The sequence below is a fragment of the Neurospora hispaniola genome (assembly GCF_033458365.1).
Source record: "Neurospora hispaniola strain FGSC 10403 chromosome Unknown B0T23scaffold_5, whole genome shotgun sequence".
NCBI classification, from domain to species: Eukaryota; Fungi; Ascomycota; class Sordariomycetes; order Sordariales; family Sordariaceae; genus Neurospora; species Neurospora hispaniola.
In genome coordinates, this window is record NW_026944410.1 from 2,014,848 (window position 1) to 2,033,876 (window position 19,029).

At 37.4% G+C, this 19,029-nt stretch overlaps 4 protein-coding genes across 4 annotated transcripts; 1 reads left to right on the forward strand and 3 right to left on the reverse strand.

Annotated features, from left to right (window-relative positions):
• Positions 1-587: 587 nt before the first annotated feature.
• B0T23DRAFT_165923 (uncharacterized protein) lies at positions 588-1,622 on the reverse strand. Its single transcript, XM_062832815.1, has 2 exons — positions 1,055-1,622; positions 588-810 (listed from the first exon to the last, which is right to left on the reverse strand). Exons 1-2 carry the CDS (start codon positions 1,462-1,464, stop codon positions 729-731), a joined length of 492 nt encoding a protein of 163 aa, XP_062691809.1. The 5' UTR covers positions 1,465-1,622; the 3' UTR covers positions 588-728.
• Positions 1,623-4,566, forward strand: B0T23DRAFT_165917 (uncharacterized protein). Its single transcript, XM_062832814.1, has 2 exons — positions 1,623-3,157; positions 3,235-4,566. Exons 1-2 carry the CDS (start codon positions 1,781-1,783, stop codon positions 4,516-4,518), a joined length of 2,661 nt encoding a protein of 886 aa, XP_062691810.1. The 5' UTR covers positions 1,623-1,780; the 3' UTR covers positions 4,519-4,566.
• Positions 4,567-5,962: 1,396 nt separating this feature from the next.
• On the reverse strand, positions 5,963-7,448 carry B0T23DRAFT_360165 (mitotic-spindle organizing gamma-tubulin ring associated-domain-containing protein; the record flags this gene model as incomplete). Its single annotated transcript, XM_062836251.1, has 3 exons — positions 7,073-7,448; positions 6,942-7,019; positions 5,963-6,787 (listed from the first exon to the last, which is right to left on the reverse strand). The coding sequence occupies exons 1-3, from the start codon at positions 7,142-7,144 to the stop codon at positions 5,963-5,965; spliced, it is 975 nt and encodes a 324-aa protein (XP_062691811.1). The 5' UTR covers positions 7,145-7,448.
• Positions 7,449-7,602: 154 nt separating this feature from the next.
• Positions 7,603-8,903, reverse strand: B0T23DRAFT_360168 (chromosome segregation protein Spc25-domain-containing protein). Its single transcript, XM_062836252.1, has 2 exons — positions 8,412-8,903; positions 7,603-8,343 (listed from the first exon to the last, which is right to left on the reverse strand). The coding sequence occupies exons 1-2, from the start codon at positions 8,641-8,643 to the stop codon at positions 7,796-7,798; spliced, it is 780 nt and encodes a 259-aa protein (XP_062691812.1). The 5' UTR covers positions 8,644-8,903; the 3' UTR covers positions 7,603-7,795.
• Positions 8,904-19,029: the final 10,126 nt, after the last annotated feature.

Sequence of the window (19,029 nt, forward strand, 5' to 3'; positions counted from 1 at the left end):
AATCGATTCTCCGTTACATTTCTCTCACTCAGTCCCCCTGCATGGAGCTTGAAGCAACACACCAAGAACTGAACATGCCCAGGACGGAAGTTTCCTTTTCGAGCACTGCACTGTATACTACACACTCACGGCTACTATTTGGCGATGGCTAGGTACCTTTGGGCTAGAGATGCATGTTAAGGCGCCAAAAATGAGACAAGGGTCTTTGTGAATCAGTTGGTCGCCAGCCAAGGTCGGTTCCTCTGTCCCTGTCACCATCGGTTACCATAACACACTGCACTAACAACATGTGCCGAGCTGGAAGTTGCTCCTTTCATCTGCAGTCTGCACTCCAGTTGCTTAAAGTTGTGCAACAACATCCAGATCAGAGCCGTTGCCGTCGTAACCCCACAGGTTGCCCCGCATTGGCAGCTGCAGCTCAGGTCCCGTCGCTTCTGTAACCGATTCTGGGGCCGTGCTGGGTTGTTTGGGAGGAGATGCACAGTTGTGGTCGTGGTTCTGACACTTTCCGTTCTTCTTCCACCAACGACAACAATGAGTTTCCTTTCTTCTCTTTTCAACCTGCTGCCAGCATGCTTCGTTCTGACGTGGTCGTGACCCTGATATGAGAATGGGTTCAAACTGATCACGGGGACGGACAAGTTGCCCGACAGTGACCGTGTCCGGCCGGGTCTTTACACTACTCGTCCACTCCGGGAGGTCCGGGCCGTTATGGTCCGTTCGGTCCGCTAATCACCCCACCAGCTTGCCAGCCAGGCCCCAGCCCTCGACGGCCGGCCTTCCGAGGAAACGGACGGATCATCTGCATGTCTGCCAAAGTGATCAGCCACGTGGGCAACGCAACAAGTCAACGCTCGTCTCTCTCACACTGCACAGGTGTACACAGGTGAGGTCGGTGAATTGCATTGAACTGTTGTTGCTGTCGCGTGGCAGTAAGAAAGTAAAGTCGCGTGTTGTTGCAGATGCGGGAGACGGACATCTCACCAGGGCCTTCGTTGGCGTAGCGTCGGTACAGGCGGACACGTGAAGGCGCAAGACAGCAGGTGTTACTTACCTAACAGCCAGACAGGGGAAAGCCGCTGCCGTGTCACAAGCTGTTGCACCGCGATCATTGGCGGGGAACATGCCCTTGGCATGGCAACAACGATGGCGAGATGCTGAATGAGTGGAAACCTCAAGGCAAGAGCCATCGTGTCGATTCTCCACCGGGACGGAGGACAATGGCGGGCGAGTTGACGACATGATCTGCCCGAAATCCGAAAGGAAAAAAAGACAAGCAGGAACACGACGACTGACTGACCACTCCAGTCTCGGTCTCACTGCACCCACCCATCGAGCCATCGTGCCATTTGTCATTTGCGTCTGCCACAGCTCGACCGACATTTCGTTCTTCACTATTTCCGCTTCCCTCGTCCAACATCTGTCTCCCCCAAACATGAACTTTGATGGATGATACCCACCCATGGATACACACAACACCTTTACATACTCTTGTTAATTGACATTATTGCGCTTGTTAGCATAATTTAGTCTTCCGTATATACTGGCTTATTCTAGCTCTTCAGCACACATACCTTCCTGGCGTTTTGCCATCTCTTTTGCTTTCTTTCCTTTCCGCCTACTTCGTAATCGCCACCGCGCTCGCCCTTGCTCCTTCTCTCGACATCACATTGTCCGACGATCCCAGTCAGTCTCGCTGCCGCTGTACGTTTACGTCCGACAAAGCCGACCCTAAGGAAGAAACTTGGAAACAAGGTCTGCGACAACCGCATGACCTGCTATGGCCACCTTAGTCTCTGATTTGCTTCGAGGAGCACAACGACAAGTTCGGCGATTTTCCTCAGGGTTTGCCGCTGAAGAGCCCGATATACCCACGCCGTCTTCCACTTCGCAACACCAGAGAACGAGATCTGATGGGGCCGCGCTGCCCGAATCGGTGTTTGAGGACGGAGACGAGAACTATAGGAGAAGTCTGGATGGGATTATTGTTGGCAGAACCGTAGCGCAGCCGGTGGCTGTTGTAACAACAACCACACCAACCAACGCCGCATCAAGTTCGCATTCGAGGTTAGGGGAAGCCGCCGATGTCGCAACTGCCACTCCAGCAGCAGAGCACACAGGACAAGTTCCAGTTCCGCCAATATCCGCAGCGGCATACGAATCGACGCCGCCGGCGCGACCGTCGTTAACTTCGCCGATCTCTGCGCTGGCGCCAGAATGGACTGCGCAAGCAGCGCAACAGAGTTTCCTCACGCTTCCTCGTATCCCCTCCCAGGTGGACTCCGACGCTCGATCCCAGACCGGGGAGTTACCAGAAGATGACGGCAAGAGCGCATTGAGGAAGAGGATACAGGCGATTCAAAATCAGGCCGACATCTCGCAGGCCCTCAAGGCGCAGCTGATACATCAGGTCATGACGGAGGAGTATTATCAACAGTCTCCACATGCGCATGATGGTACTATGGGCATGCGCCCAGAATCGCCCAGCGGTCGGAGCGTGCGTAGTGTGCACAGCGTCAAGAGCGCTCGTAGCGCGCAGAGCCATAGCCGCGATCGACCATCGAACCGGGATCGTGATTCCTTTGGCCCGTTGCAAACGGCCTTGAAGTTCTGGAATCCTCTCGCGGGCGAAAGCGGATTTAGTGACGAGGATACCCTGAACATCCACGTTACAGAGGAGGATCTGAAGCCGACCTATGCCCCCAAAACCGTCCCGAAACGCGACGAATACGGGGTGCGAGAACTCGATGTCAGTCTCGCATACGCGATTGCGCAGGGGATACAACCCGAGGAAGAAACCGAGGATCTGGACGAGAACGGTCAGCCCGTTCTCAGACTCGGTTGCAAACACTACCGGCGCAATGTGAAGCTGCAATGCGCCGCCTGTGATCGGTGGTATACTTGTCGGCTCTGTCACGATGAGGTGGAAGATCACACCTTGCCGCGGCGGGAAACACGTCACATGTTGTGCATGTTGTGCGGTCGAACCCAAAAGGCCTCGCAGACTTGTGTTGGTTGTAACCAGTCAGCGGCCTCTTACTATTGTAATATTTGCAAATTGTGGAACGACGATCGGAACAAACCAATCTATCACTGCAACGATTGTGGGCTCTGCCGAGTTGGGCTGGGCTTGGGCAAAGACTTTTTCCATTGCAAGGTGAGTCGCTTGAAGCTCGTGTGAAGAAATGGATGGCCCCTTTGACCCAACATGAACTGACGGTTCTTGGTGATCAGAAATGCTCAGCATGCGTCTCCACGCGCGACGAGCACCGATGTATCGAACGGTCAACCGACTGCGACTGTCCCATCTGCGGCGATTACCTGTTTAACTCTCCGCGACCGGTTGCAATCATGAAATGTGGCCATACCATCCATAAACACTGTTTCAGCGCGCACCGGGAAAGATCGTACAGATGTCCGGTCTGCAACAAGAGCTGCGTCAACATGGAGATCCAGTTTCGTAACCTTGACATCGCCATCGCCACCCAGCCCATGCCCGACGAGTACCAGGATGCCCGGGCCGTCATTTCGTGCAACGACTGCAGTGCAAAAAGCCAGACAAGGTACCACTGGTTGGGACTGAAGTGTTCAGTCTGTCACTCGTATAACACGGTCGAACATAAGCTGCTCCATATGCCTGGTGTGGATGGCGACCAGGGTGAGGAGGAACCCAGGGCTGCCACTGGGTCGAGTGATGCCAACAACGGAGCGCAGGGTGTGAGTATGCTGCCAGTTGCCCTTGACAACGTGGCAACAGCCGGCGGTAGACGACTATCAGCTGCTCGAGGACTGGATCCTCAATATCCCGACACGAACGGACAACAAAACAGAAGTATTTTCCACTCCGACCCGATTTCACCACCACGGCGTTCAGCCCTAGCAGGTTTATTCGCCAACCGAAACCGACAATCTCCATCCTCTTCCTCCGCCGACCAACCACATCCGTCCACCTCCAACCTACCCACCACCCCTTCACCATCTACCTACTTCCCTCGCCCCTCCTCCTTCGCTCCTTCCTCCCCAGCTGCCACAGCCGCCGCCGTCCTCGCTTCAGCCGCCGCCTTGGTGGGGTTCGGCGGTTACTCAGCATCTGCTCCTTCCGGCGCGGCAAATAACACCATGATTCCAGATCGCGCCATCCCCGGGATGACAACGACAAGGACGACGAGGAGGAGAACAAGAGGCAGGTCAATAAACGAAGCAGCTGGACCTGGGGTGACAACGAGCGCAGATTATAATTCTGACGATTACACCGATGACGATGAGGAAAGTCGGTGGGGAGAGGACATGGTGACGCTAGAAGACGTGCTGGGTTTCCTGGGACGCTCGCCGAGAAGGTTAGTTCCAGTTCCTCAGGATGGGCACACCTCTATTAGGGATCTAATAGATGAGGACGATGAGGATGATGAGAGTGGGGAAGAAGAGAGTGAGGAAGAGAATGATGATGATGATGATGACGATGACCTTGAAGAAATAGGGGATGGAGGGTTTGAATTGGACTTGATTGGTCATAGATGATATCTTGGATAACAGAGGCAAGTAACGCAGAAGGCAGGGAGGCATGGAAAGGGCAGGAAAAGCAGGGATAGAGAATATCTCTTTCACGATATACCTTATACAGTATATTTTGTGGTCTTTACAGTCTTTATTTTCCGAGACGTTGTACAAAGGCAACTTTCAGTGGGCATGAGCATGAGACTGGAGTTCGGTTCGGCTGAATGGGTAGGGGAAATTAAAACAACTAGAATATGGAGATCAATTACTTTCCCAAAGCCGTACCTGTAGCTTCGGCTCCCTGATCCTCTTTTTTTTATTTTTTTTATTTTTTTTAAAAAAAATTTTTTCGGTTTTTTTTCCTGCAGTGAATAACCTGTACAGATGGTAGTCAGTTTACGCCAATTCAAGAAGAAAGTCTAAAACTGAAGTATGCTATTATAAAACTAATGGTTTTATGTAATACATTAAAACGAGGGTTTCGAAACACAACAACAACGAGCTTGAGCTTGTAGTATGCCTACAATCTTGAAGTTGACGGTCCACCCACCCTATGTAGATCGACTGTTTTCCACCTAAGAAGGGCTTTCAAAGACAGTTTGATATCAACATGAATATGTGTATATATATGTATATCGGGTCTTCGATTTTGGAAGGATCCTGAAATCATGAGTTCATCATCCTCTCTACCTTCGTGACTCTGCAGCCAGATGCGAAGATAAAGATTCCATAAAAAGATCATTCAGGAAATGAATAGCATTTGGCTTGATAGTGTACATATATTCAGTACCCAGTGCTTAGGACTTTTTGGCTGGGCCTACTCACTTGATCCATATATAGCGGTGCCAGGACGAAAAGAAACTCGGGACAATTATTCTTGATCACCTCACAGAGAACAAAAGGTTGTGAGATTACAATGGGCTTGGTTAAGGTTGAGGCCTGCTTGCCTAATATCAATATGATCTTCTCACTGTTAGTTCCCTAGAGACAATTGATTAGATAGTAGCTGGGTAGTTGGGCGGTTGGGCTAAGGAAATAATTCCTTCATGTGAACTGCAGGAGGATCAACTAAACAGTCACAGGTTGCAAGGAACAATGACGACATGTTCTGGTTAGTTGGAGTCAGATCTAACTGCCACTGAAAGAACTTTGGAAAAAAAAAATCATTGTCTTGATGTTATGTCGCTGTCTTTTGTATCGTCGATTCAATATGCGAAGAACGAACTGAAAACAATCGCTGAATCCTCCACGTCTTCAGATGGCTGATCTGATACATTGAATCGATCTGGGTTCCATCATGGTAATGCTCGTGAACCGTGTGAACCATTCAACCGGCATAATCACTGGTCGTCGTAAAGGTATGCCTCGCTGTCGCTCGAATCGAATTCGGAGGTGAGTTTCTTCTAGATGGACATGTTTGCGGCTTCTATTCTTCCCACTGGCTTCTTGATTTTTTTTGGCCTTCATATCACATCTGGTGGCGTATTCGTTCGTTGTCGTCGGAGCTGTTGCTTCCACTGGATGGTTGTACTTCAATGACCTCCGTTGTCACCACCGGTGCCTGTTCTTGTTCCGAATCATCTTTGACGTTTTCCTCGCCATCTCCTGTTTTGCCGACTTCAATAACCTCCGTTTCCACCGGTGCCTGTTGTTCTTCCTCTCGCGAGTCTTGGTTCACCTCCCCTCCGTATGTTTCGCAGAGTTCCAGTGCATCATTCGTTTCCTCCTCTTCTCCCCTCTGGTTCCAGTCTGCTGAGAAGCGATCATGGTCCCAACTTTCCGTGGGGCTTGGCTGCAACGACGTCGAGATCATGGGTCGCTGTCTCACGAATCGCAGCATCTCCTGGTAAAACTTGATTCTCTCTGTCCGGTCCGGTGCGCTTTGGGCCCTCCTGGCCCTTCTCAATCCCAACGGCAAACCGCCGTTTCTCCCGGTTTCTGTGAGGTTTCTTGATGCCCTACGACCACGACTCACTTCGGAGCTGAGCTCCTCCCTTCTCAACAGCACGTGTAGTCGGCGAATCAAGTCCGCCGCAATCTGGTCCATCTTGCTGTCAGAGAGGCACAATGGTGGATATCTTGTCTTCAGTTCCTTGAACCCCATAATCACCCATCGAAGAGTGTAGACAGTGAGATTTAGATGGTACCGCGAGATGGTGTCGTTCGGCGCGGCTAGATAACGCTGATTTATACCGTCGGAAGTTAAGTCGATATCCATCTGCTCTTGGTCGTCTTCCTCATTTAACGGTTCACGCTTCGAAGAACCGAGTAAAACCCTCTCCCCGCCGATCATCTATTTTCGGCGAGCTGCACTGGGGGTGGCCGCGGCGGCCTCGATGTCCGCTTGGATGACACGGGATTCCACGCGAAGCTTTTGGATCACCTCCTGTCATGGTGTGTTAGTTGCCTCGCTGACGGGCTACGTGAGGTTATGTAGACAGTCTTACAGCCAGCGCCTCGGGCTTTACGCCATTTTCAATCATGGAAATGCAGATGGAAAGTGTTCTGCGGTCCAACTGACAGTTCTGATTCATAATTAGCAGTCGAGGTAGCAAGGAGGGTGACACTGTTGGCTTACCAGGATGGTGGAAATCTCATGAAGAATGTCTACCGCCTGTTGAGCGGCGGCCTGTTTTTCGCTCTTCTCCATGGCAAACGATAGAATGTCCTTTTCTTGAACAGAGAACGTGAATATTGTACGTTGAAAGAACGAGGCGCAACGTTTGGTGATTAAGTACTGATGCGATGTGTCGAGTTGAAGTTGAAGTGACAGTGAAATGGAAAGGGACAGAGGTGAGGTGAAGTGTTGTGGTGATTCCCTTGTGGTTACCAGACGCGTCGGAACCTGAAGACGCTGCCCTGACGGGAGGAACTGCCCCTGGTTGGCGGGCTTTTGTGATACTAGTAACAATAACCCCTGAAAGAGCTAAGACTAGGAAAGAACGAGCTGCTACAGCGGCATTCTACAGGGGCACCTTTCTCAACCGAGCGCCCTTGCGTTCCTGCTTTTGACCAAGATGAAGTCACGCCTATCGGTGCCAAGGGAACTAGTAAGCAATCAGCCATCCGAGCAACTCACCACCAACGAGCAACTAGGCACACACAAATTAGCTCACCATACCTAGGTACATCTACGCAAGCAGGCAACACTCGCATGATGATAGAAGCAGTGACGGGAAACCAAATACATCCTGAAATCGTTCAATCCAAGTCCACTGGCATCTACATGCCAGGACGTCCAATATTCGGGGTATCTAACCGCAACTATCCAAACTCTCGATCCAGGCCAGCTGAACTGGAATCAAGATTTCATGGCCTCAACAAACAATTCTCTCATGCCCTTAAGTAGCACTACGAGCTCCCTAGTCTCGTTTACCCGGTCCAGCACTTTTTCGACCTTTTCTCGTTCCAGCTTTGGCCTACAATGCCTCACGTCGTAGTCCCTCCCACTCATGCTCAACTCGAACCAAGCCTCTCGCTCCCAGTTCCTCTCATCAATGTGCGTATAGACAAACTTGAGCCTGTCCTCTGCTCCGGCACCCTCGATCCGCATGCACAGGTTCGTTACCCAGAAATCCAGCTCTGGCACGTTGTACCTCGCCTGCGCCTCCAGTTGCGCAGCGTGCGCCCTTTGCGCTGCTAGACGCGCATCAATCTCCCTCTGTGTGGCGGCAATTTGCTCTTTCAAAGCGTCACGCATCGCGGCTTGTTTATCCCGCTGCTCGGTGAGCGAAGCGATGGCGGCTTGCATTTCGCGTGTTTCGGCGGCCTCCTTGGCCATGGTCTGTTGGTAGGTGTTGGTTTTGAGTTGGAGAATTTCAATGTCCTTTTTCTTCATACGCTGGTCCTCTGTTACAGGAAGCAGAAATTAGTATCGATATGCGCCCTCTTGGTCTAACCAGGTGCATGACACGTACCCTGGAGCTCTGCCACGTTCATCCTAAACTGGTTCCTCTCCTCTAGCACGCGCTTGCGCCCTTGCTCAATAAAAGCGTCAAATTTTGCCGTGAACTTGGCCATGCGATCGCGCAACTCATCGAAACCAAAGTTGATGCTGGGTAGGGTATCGGCGAGCGATGGTCCGAGGGGCTGTCGGCTAGTCGAGAGCGAGGGCTCGAATGTGGACGACATGACGCTTTTTCGTGACATTCTTGATGCTAGTCGCTAAATTTGCTGTCTATTGTACTAGGTTCTGTTTTCCGACAGTAGATGATACAATCGAAAGCTTTGCGACGCGATTCGGGACGACGTGGTTGTAGGTAGGGATGGCTGTTCTTGAAGGTGGGGGGAACTTTGGTCAGGTTCTTGACATGTTTACGTCCCTTCCATTTCGGGCATGGTTTCCTGGGGCATTGGATTCTGAGCAACATCACTTTCTGGTTGGTTGTCATCTCATCAAAGATACGTACTTGGGGGTTGGGGGCGGCCGGGTATGGGGCCATTTTTCAACCCCCTCTCATAAAAGAGGGGGAAAAAATTTTATAGGACAAACGTTTAATCTAGGACAAGCTCCGATCTATACCATACACAATCGGCTATTAACGCCGCGCAAAACCACTTTTTAACATTGCGCAAACCAGCAACGCAACCACATATAAACTCGCTATTTCTAACTACCCACTTTATAAAGCCGTACAAAAGTAAATAATCTATATATATCTATAAATTAATAGAGGTTAATATAATTTATATTAATAAATTTTAATAAATATTTTAATAAGATAGGGGAGGCGCCTACTAATTACTACGGCGCATATATATATTTCGCTACCCGCCAACGTATTGAACGTTTAAGAATATTGTGTAAACCGCTAATTATTAAAAAAATTATTATTATTACTAGAGAATTCCGTATATTTATTTCCCGTTATATCAAATTGTTAATTAAAGCCGGTAAACTAATTATATCGACGTACTCGAGAGGGAGGCCCCGTATATTAATATTGGCCGAGGAAGATGCTATCGTCTCGTATGTGATGTTCTATTTCTAGGGAAGGTTTCCCGTATTATATTAAATAGTAATATTAGTAGTAAATTAATTACGTTTATTACGGGGCGTTCTAGAGACTTATAATACGATATAATTAACGGGCTTCCTTAAAAACTATTTAGAATTGAAAACTATAATTTACTATGCCGTCGATATTAAGAAGAGGTTTTAGGAGTTGAACGAGGACTTTGTTAATAAGTAGTTTAATAATTACGAATCTATAATTAAGAAGTACAATATTATTAGGGGGGATATTTAGAATTATAATAAAATAGGTATAAAATTCGGCTATATAGCGGGCGGGTGCGTAAGGGTAGTTATATTAAGGGAGTTAGCGAGGTAGAAGGTAAATTAATATAGTATATTACTTTACTAATAAAATTATATAGGGGTAAATATTTACTATTCTTTATATAGCCTAAAATTAACGATATTACTAATAGAGAGTTAACTACCTTCTTCGCTAGTATAAATACGTTTAGTAATATTATCCTTATTTATATAATTTTTAAAACCGACCTTACTAAGGATTTTATCGTTAATAACTTCGATAACGCTATCCGGTTTGCTAAATTACCGATTAGCTTCTTGAATGCCGACCTTATTTTCGATTAATTAAAGTATTTTAATTAGTATTCCTTTTACTTATCCCCGATTTTTACGAAATTAAAGGAGGAGGATAGTTACGAGCTAGGGGATAAAGGGTTCTCCTTCTAAAATTAGTTTGGCTACAATTAGTATAATATTAATTATATTAATAAAAAACTTGATAATTTAAATAATAATATTGGGTTAAAGCGGTTGTATAAATTAATTTACTGTTTCCTAATTATTAATAGGTTTAGTAGCTATTATAATATAGAAGTTAAAGAGTATATTAATACGTTTAATATTATTCTAATAGCTTTACTTCCTTATTTAACCTATATAATATAACTATTTAACGTTAGAGTATTCTTATCTCTTAAATCCTATTACTAAAAGGTATTAAAATAGTTCGTTTAACGAGGAGAATTTAGTTTTATTCGTACTATATTTATTAGAGAATTTAAAATTAATTATTAACCTTATTATTACTATTTCCCCTCCGCTAATTTTATTAGCGTATCTTCAATTCTAATATAACTATTTATAATATTAATAACGGATTCTATAATATTAGAATATAGTTAATCAATTGTATTAAAGTACTTCTACAAATCTAAGTAAAGTAATTTAAGAAGTCTAACCCCGCTTTACCTTCGTTGTTATTTAAAAAGGACTGCTTTTGAAAAACTACTAAAATTATTACTTATATTAAAGATAAATACTATTATACCTTTAGCTTACTAATATATAACCGTTATTATATTACTAAGGTTATAGTTTATAAAGCCTTATTAATGTACGATATTATTTAAAAATACAACCATTAAGACCGGGAGAAGGTAGCTAACTTCGATTATAAGATAAGGAGATGGGTATATAAGGTACTAAGGGAGGGTGAGGTATTAAATTTTTTAAAGGGGGATTTTAATTAGTAAATTATTAAAAGGTAATAATAAGAGTAATTAATTAAAGAGAAGAAGCAATTAATAACTGTTAAATTATATAATAAAAAGATTTAAAAGTAGCTTTACGATAAGTAAATTAAAGACCCGGTTAACAGTAAGTAGAAAGTTATATAGAAAGTCTATTTTAATAATTGAAGGAAGGAGCAATTGAAGGATAGGTATATATTAATTTATAAGGAGGATATATTTAATGAGAAGGATAAGGAGAATAGGGATAGGTTATTTACATATAATACCGTAGGTATACTAATATTAAAAGTTTTTAAAAAAATATAGGGTAAACCTTCTTACTTTTTTTTTAATAACTTAATTAATATTAATCTAAGTAATAATCCCTCTACCGTACAATACCCTTCTACTGTACTAAAACCCCTATCCTCTCCTCCCTACCTACTTCAACCTTAATTTTAATAATCTACTATCGAAACTATTGCCAATGTCGTTCGCTATTTTAATATATAGATAATTAATACCTTCTTTAAAAACGAGAGTATACTAATTAATAATAATAAGGAGGAGGCTATATATAAGGAAATTTATAAGGGGGAGAGTAATAGGGATAAGGAGGGGGAAAAGGAGGAGGAGGATAAAATTAATTTACTACTACTTTAATCAATTAACCACTATCTCTTTAACCTACCTACTACCCCCAGACCTTATACTATATAAATTAGACCGTTAATACTAATTATTCCCCCCTCTACTCTATTATAGTTATAGTCTTTTAAATTAATACTATATTATAGGGTTATAAAGTACGTTGAAAGTATTATAAGACTTCAAATATAGGTAAGGAAGTAAATTGTACATATAAAGATTATACTAGTAAGGAGGGAGGTGGTAGTAGAGGAGGTAGTACTAATATGTTAGGAGGCTAAGAGCCCGTATATAGAAGTACCTTAGCGGCTGCTACTCCCTTTCATTAATTGAAGTGTAGGATTATTTACGATAATGCTTATATTGGGTTGGGCTTGCGGGAAGGATAATCCGGTACTGTGCTAAGGCGTTAGATTAGTACGAGGCTCTATAATATTCGTTAGTAGATAAATAGAGTTTATATAAGTATAAAAGAGGTTTAACGGAGCGTATCTTATTATAATCAGTAACTATTAATATATTTTTAAATTAACCCCTAATTTGCTGTCCCTTATGTGTAGCCACGACTGTAGTTACTTTAGCCTACCTTTCGCCTACGTTCTTAATAAGTTAATAGCTCTTCTTCTAGGAATTAAGTTAATATTGTTAAGATATATATACGTAGCGGCCGGTTTATTTCTTATATTACCAAAACTATTCTTCGTCCCTTTTGTACTATTACCCCTATAGTTACTATAATTAAAATAATTTAACTTCCTCTACCCTTATTATAATAATATTAACCTACTATAGAGTCTATTGAAGAAAATAGTAATAAAGACTATTCTTTTATACTACCTTAAATTCCTTATTCGTATTTTTAAACTTCAGAAATTAATAAATTTGTACGTAAATAATAATTATTCGAATTTCAGTTTATTATAATTAAATTTTTTTTTAATTATTTTCCTTTATATATATTTTAGTAGGAGTAGTTCGCGTTCGTAGGCTTTATTAAATAAAATTTAGTAGAAAATTACCCTTCTATCCTTACTAGGTTCTATTATTAAAATTACTTCTTTTATAATTAAATTCGTATTTCTATTATATTTCCCTTTACTACCCCTTTGTTGGCGGCCGTTGTTATAATTACCCCTTTATTAACCGCGGCCGTACTAGCCTATATTAAATATTATTTTAAATATAATATTATTAAATTTATTAGTGAAAGTTTCTTATAATTGTAGAATTACCTTTATAATATCGATATATACTTTTAAAAATACCTTTATATTTCCTTTTTATTTATTATTAATTATATTAAAGGTAATTTTAAAAATATATAAATTAAATATATATTAATTCTTTATAGTAAATCCGGGTATAATATTATTTGTGATATGCTTATATAGAACGACTTCCGTACTTTTTTAGAGACCGAATATAATAGTAATATTTAAGTTATTAAATAATTTATTTTCAATAAGTTCGAATATATATAGTAAGGTATTTCGGAAACCGTTTATAACTTTTATAACCGTTATTATACTAAAGAATTTAATTTATTGTACGATTAACTAGAATATATTCGGATCGTTACGTAGGCTAACCGGTTGTACCCTCTTTTTAAATAAGGCGTCCTTTTAATAGCCGGTATTAATATAATAAACGAAGTAGTAGTATATATAGAATAGTTAGAAGGTTTAGAAAATATTGAACCATCCGTATTATATTACTAATATTAGGTATTTTTAAGGTATAATTTATCGTTTTCTTTATTTTCGTACCCTTCTACCTCCTCTTCAAATATCCTTTTTTAATTATCTTGTAGTAATAATCCCTCCGATTTTCTTTATTACCCCCTTACTACTTTTTAAATAAATCCTAATTTTATTTATTTCTTTTATTATTAGAAAGGTTATATATATAATTAGTATACTTAATTAAAATTACTAAATATTTATTATAAATATAATATAATGGGCTATTTCGTAGTAGTATACTTAAACCGAACTTATTATAATTATAATTAAGTTGGCTATTTAGTATGGAATTACCCTATCCTTATAAGTACCTCCTTATATAGAGTAAACGCTAAATTAATTACAATTAGAGTAGTAATTATAATTATTTAGGATAATATAGGTAGATTGTAAATATATTTAGAAATAAAGTTATTAGTAAAAATTTATAGAAATTAATAGAATATACAAGGGTTAATAGATTTGGGTATAGAGTTAAATTTAATTGGTAGGTATTTATTCTTATTAAATACGAAAATTAATTTAGTACTCTATTATTTTATTAATTTCTCCCTTTAGCCTATTCCTATATATAGTACAATTACCTATTTTATTAAAATAAGTAATTCCTATAGTATTAAACGGACAAAGTAAATTATTTTTATTATAGTTAAATCCTTAATTGTAGAAATTATCTTCGGTTACTTTTAATTTTATAAATAGAATTCTGATATTAATTAGTAGTAATGGTCGTTCCGGTTTTATATTGAGGTTAGCGATTTTATATTGAGTATAGTATTAGCGAAGGAAGTATATAATATTATAATTATCCTAGCGGGACTATAGTAGGATTTAATTTTATTATTGGACCTTTGGGAAATAGTAAGGGTAAAGGAAGGTTTCTACTTTCTTATATATACGAATATCCTATTCGAAATCTTTTTTTTTTTAACGTTAGAATTTATAATCTTACTTATTATAATAGAATTAGCCGAATTACTTTCGGTCCCTACCTTCTCGGTAAAAGTTTTTTAAATAGTATTTAATAGTATTTACCCTATTTTAGTACCCTTTGCGGAATTAATATTATTGTAACCTCTAGAATTATTAGAGGAAATAGAAGGTGAATCCGCTATCCCCGAGCCGATTATTCCGTTAGAATATAAAGAATTCCGGTCGGTATTCGAAACTTTGGTTATACTCCTATTTTAATATAATTGGCTAGAATATTATATTAATTTGGTTGAAGGGGAGTTAGCGCTTTAAGGATTAATTTATATATTAAATATTAAGGAATTAGAAATATTATACGAATAATTAATAGAAGTACTTTAGAAGGGGTAGATTCGTCCTTTTATTAATTTAGCGGGCGCTTTTATTATTTTTGTTTTAAAGAAGGGTGGAAAATTAAGGCTCTATATTAATTTTAGAGTATTAAATAAAATTACAAAGAAGAATTGGACGGTATTATTCCTTATTTAGGAAATTTTAGATTAGTTATTATTAGTTAAAGTCTTTATAAAATTGGATTTGAAGGATGCGTACTATAGGATTCGGATTCGAGAGGGAAATAAAGAAAAGACGGCGTTTCGTACGAAGTATAGGTATTATGAATTTTTAATTATATTAATAGGATTAGCGAACGTACTAATAATATTTTAAGTATATATTAATAATATATTAGTAGGGTTAATAGATATAATATATATTATTTATTTTAATAATATTTTAATTTATAGTAAAAATAAAAAAAATTATATTAATTATATTAAGGAAGTCTTTTAATAATTGTAAGATTATAACTTCTATATAAATTTAGGTAAGTACGAATTTTATATAAAGTAGGTATTATTTTTGGAATATATTATTTTTTTGGAAGGCGTAGTGATAGATTTAGAGAGGGTGGTAGTAATTGCGGAATAGGAGGCCCCGGCGAGCGTTTATAATATTTAGGTCTTCCTAGAGTTTATAGGATTCTATTAATATTTTGTAATATTATATTCTAAAGTAATTACGCTCTTAATAGAATTATTAAAGGGAAATAAATGGAGGTTATTCGAATTTATAAAGGAAGTAGAAGAAGTATTTATAGAATTTAAGAAATTATTTTAGGAAATTTTTATATTATATTACTTCGATTTAGTATTATAAATTTAAATAGAGACGGATATATTAAACTTTGTAATTAGGGTGGTTCTTATATAGTTATACGGTAATAAATAATATTTAATAATTTTCTTTTTAAGGAAGAAATTATTAGAAGAAATTAGGTATAGGGTTAGGAATAGAGAATTATTAATAATTATAGGAATATTAAAAGTGTAGAAGTAATATTTATTATATATAAATAAACTATTTTTAGTAATTACGGATTATTTAAATCTATAGTATTTTTAAGAAAAGGAGTAGGTTAATACGAGGTAGAATTGGTAGGCGTTGGAATTAATAGTGTATAATTTTAGGATTGAATATTATCCGGGGAAATTAAATTTAGTAAATAGGTTATTAAAGAAATTATAATTATAAAGAGAAAAATAGAAGGTAAGGGGCGATTATTTATTAATAAAAATTATTAAAGAGGATAAAGAAAAGGGTTAGGTAATAAAGGAAAATCGAATAGCAAAGGTATTAGTAAAACGGGTAATTTTAATTGGAAAAGAAATTTAGAGGATGGTGGTAGAAAAGAAGGAATAATAATAGAATATAAGCGAAATAGAAGAGGGTTAGGCGTTGGAAGATAAAGGAGTTGAATTACGGGAAGAAAGGCGGAGTTCGTAGGGGGAGGACGAATTAAATAAGGAAGAGAAGAAGTAAAAGGAAATTGAAAATAAAAGCGGAGAGGATAGAGTAATAAGGAAGAAGGTAAAGTTTATAAGTAAGGTTATTATTAAGTTAGGGAGGGAGGATGAAGGTATTGTTATAGGAAATATAAGCGGGTATATAGTAGTAGCAAGGGTATAAAAGAATAATAAATAATTATTATTATTAGAATAATAATTATTAGAGGTATAGAAGGAAGATTTATTTATTATTAAAGAAATTTAGAAGAATAATAAAGGGAGGAGATAGGCGAAGAATTAAAAGATGGGGGAAAATAGAATTCTATAGTATTAATATTAGGTCTATATTCTAGAATAGATATAGGCCGAATTATTCTATACTTATTATAATATAATAATAATAGGATATTCGGATTAAAAGAAAATATTAAAGTATATTAATTAATTCTATTACTAACCTACTATTACGATTAATATTAAATTATATATCTACGAATATTTAGTATACTAAAAGGTTAAACTTTATAATTACTAATTATATAAGTTATTAAAATTGTTATTTATCCTTACTATTCCCTAATAAAATATTTTGTACGATTTTATTATTAGAATATTAAAATTATTCGACCCTATATTTAATTAGACTTACAATATAATCCTCGTTATTATTAACTACTTTACTAAGTACGCTTTATATATCTTTATACAAAAGATAATTAATGCTTAGTAATTTATATTCCTTTTTTAGTAAAATATTTTCTAGTAATTTAGCTTTCCGGATTTTATTATATTGGACCGAGGCAACCTCTTTATAAATCAATTTTAAAAAATTTACTACGAATTTTTAAATATTTATAAATACTTTAATATAGTTTAATACCTTTAAATGGACGGATAAATAGAGAGGTAAAACTAGAATTTAGAATTATACCTCCGAATCTTCTACGATATAGAATAAATTAATTAGGCCGAAAAAATTATATTAGTATAATAGACGTATAATAATTATTTCTATACTATTATTAAAAAATCCTCTTCGGAATTATTCTTCGGGTATTATTTTTAGGGATTAATAGACTTGGAGTAAGGGCGGAGGACGGTCTTTCTAATAATAATTATTAATTAAATTAATAAATTATTTCGCAGATAATTAAAAATTGTAGTAGCCTTAAAGGTTATTAATTAAGGGTACGTAAAATAATATAATAAAATTCGGAAGCTAAAGGAATTTAATATTGGAAATTAAGTTTTGTTTAATATAAAGTATATTAAATAATACTACCCAAATACTAAATTAGTAAATAAATTTTTAGAACCCTTCTAAATTACCAAGGTCGTTAGGGAAAAAAAGATAATATACCGACTCGTATTCCCTATATATTACTAAATCTACTTAATATTCCCTATTATTTTATTAGAACTATACTATAGGGATCCTATTACAATAGTATTACGAAGGGAAGTTATAAATATCGAAGAGGATAATATTTAATATAAAATTAAGGCGATTGTAAAATATTATAAATTTAGCTATTAATATTAATTTTAAATTAAATAGAAGGGGTATCCGGACGATGAAAATTCGTAGGTTTTACGAAAGGATATAAATTACCTAGACCTTTTTAAAGAATATAAAACTAAAAAAATATAATAGCGGCATATTAATAGTAAATTAACTATTAAATTAATAAAAGTTAATTAAATAATAGGAGGAGAATAATAATTATTTAGAAATTTAAAATAAAGATGTAAAATATAAATATAAATTGTAAAATAAAAATGTAAAATGTAAATATAAAATATAAAATATAAATGTAAAATATAAATATAAAATGTAAAATATAAATGTAAAACGTAAATGTAAAATATAAAATATAAATGTAAAACGTAAATGTAAGACGCAAAATACAAACACAAAACGCAAACATAAAATATAGGCGTAAAATGCAAAATATAAATGCAAAACGTAAATGTAAGATGTAAAATGCAAATGTAAAACGTAAATATAAAATACAAATATAAGGTGTAAAGTAGGGATAGAAAAATAGAAATATAAAGTAGAGATATAAAGTAAAAATATTAAAAGGGATAAAAAATAAAAAAGGAAAGTAATTTAATTTAATATAAGATATTAATAAAGCGTTAAGTAGAATATAGCCTGTATTTTCTATTATTGCCCTAAATAAAAAAATCCTTAGCGGCGTCTATTATTATTAATATAAAATTAAAATTTATAATTTTAGAAGGAATATTCTTACGTACTATTGTACCTATTAATAATATTTATAAATATTATTTTATACTATTTATTTATAGTCCTCCCTTACGAATTTTAATAATTTATTTAATTTCCTATTTATAAACGTTAATTTTTTATTAACTATCTAATATTAGGGACCCTAATTATAATTAGGGGAGGGGGTAATACGAATAGGAAAATTTAATATAAAAATATTTATAGGAGAGTTGTTATTATTAATAATAGGATTGCTAATAGGGGTTACTGGATTGATATTAGTATTAATATTGCTAATACTACGGTAATTAAATTTCAAATAGCTCTTATAATTAAAATTCCTAATTTAGAATATATTAAATAATATTATAAGGAAATTATTATTAATAAGGTATACTTATATTATAATTTAAAATATTACTACGGACCGATATAACCGCTATAGGAAGAGGGTAGGTAGGGGGCTACCGGTATTAGCAAAACGTACAATCTTAACTACTATATTCTATATATTATTCTAGAGATTATAAATATTATAAGGGACTTCGAATATATAGCGGCGTAGCGATAGCGAATATTGCGATTTTTCGTTGAACTTTAGAAGGAGAAGACGTTAGTGAAATAAAAAAAAAAAAAAAAAAAAAAAAAAAAAAAAATA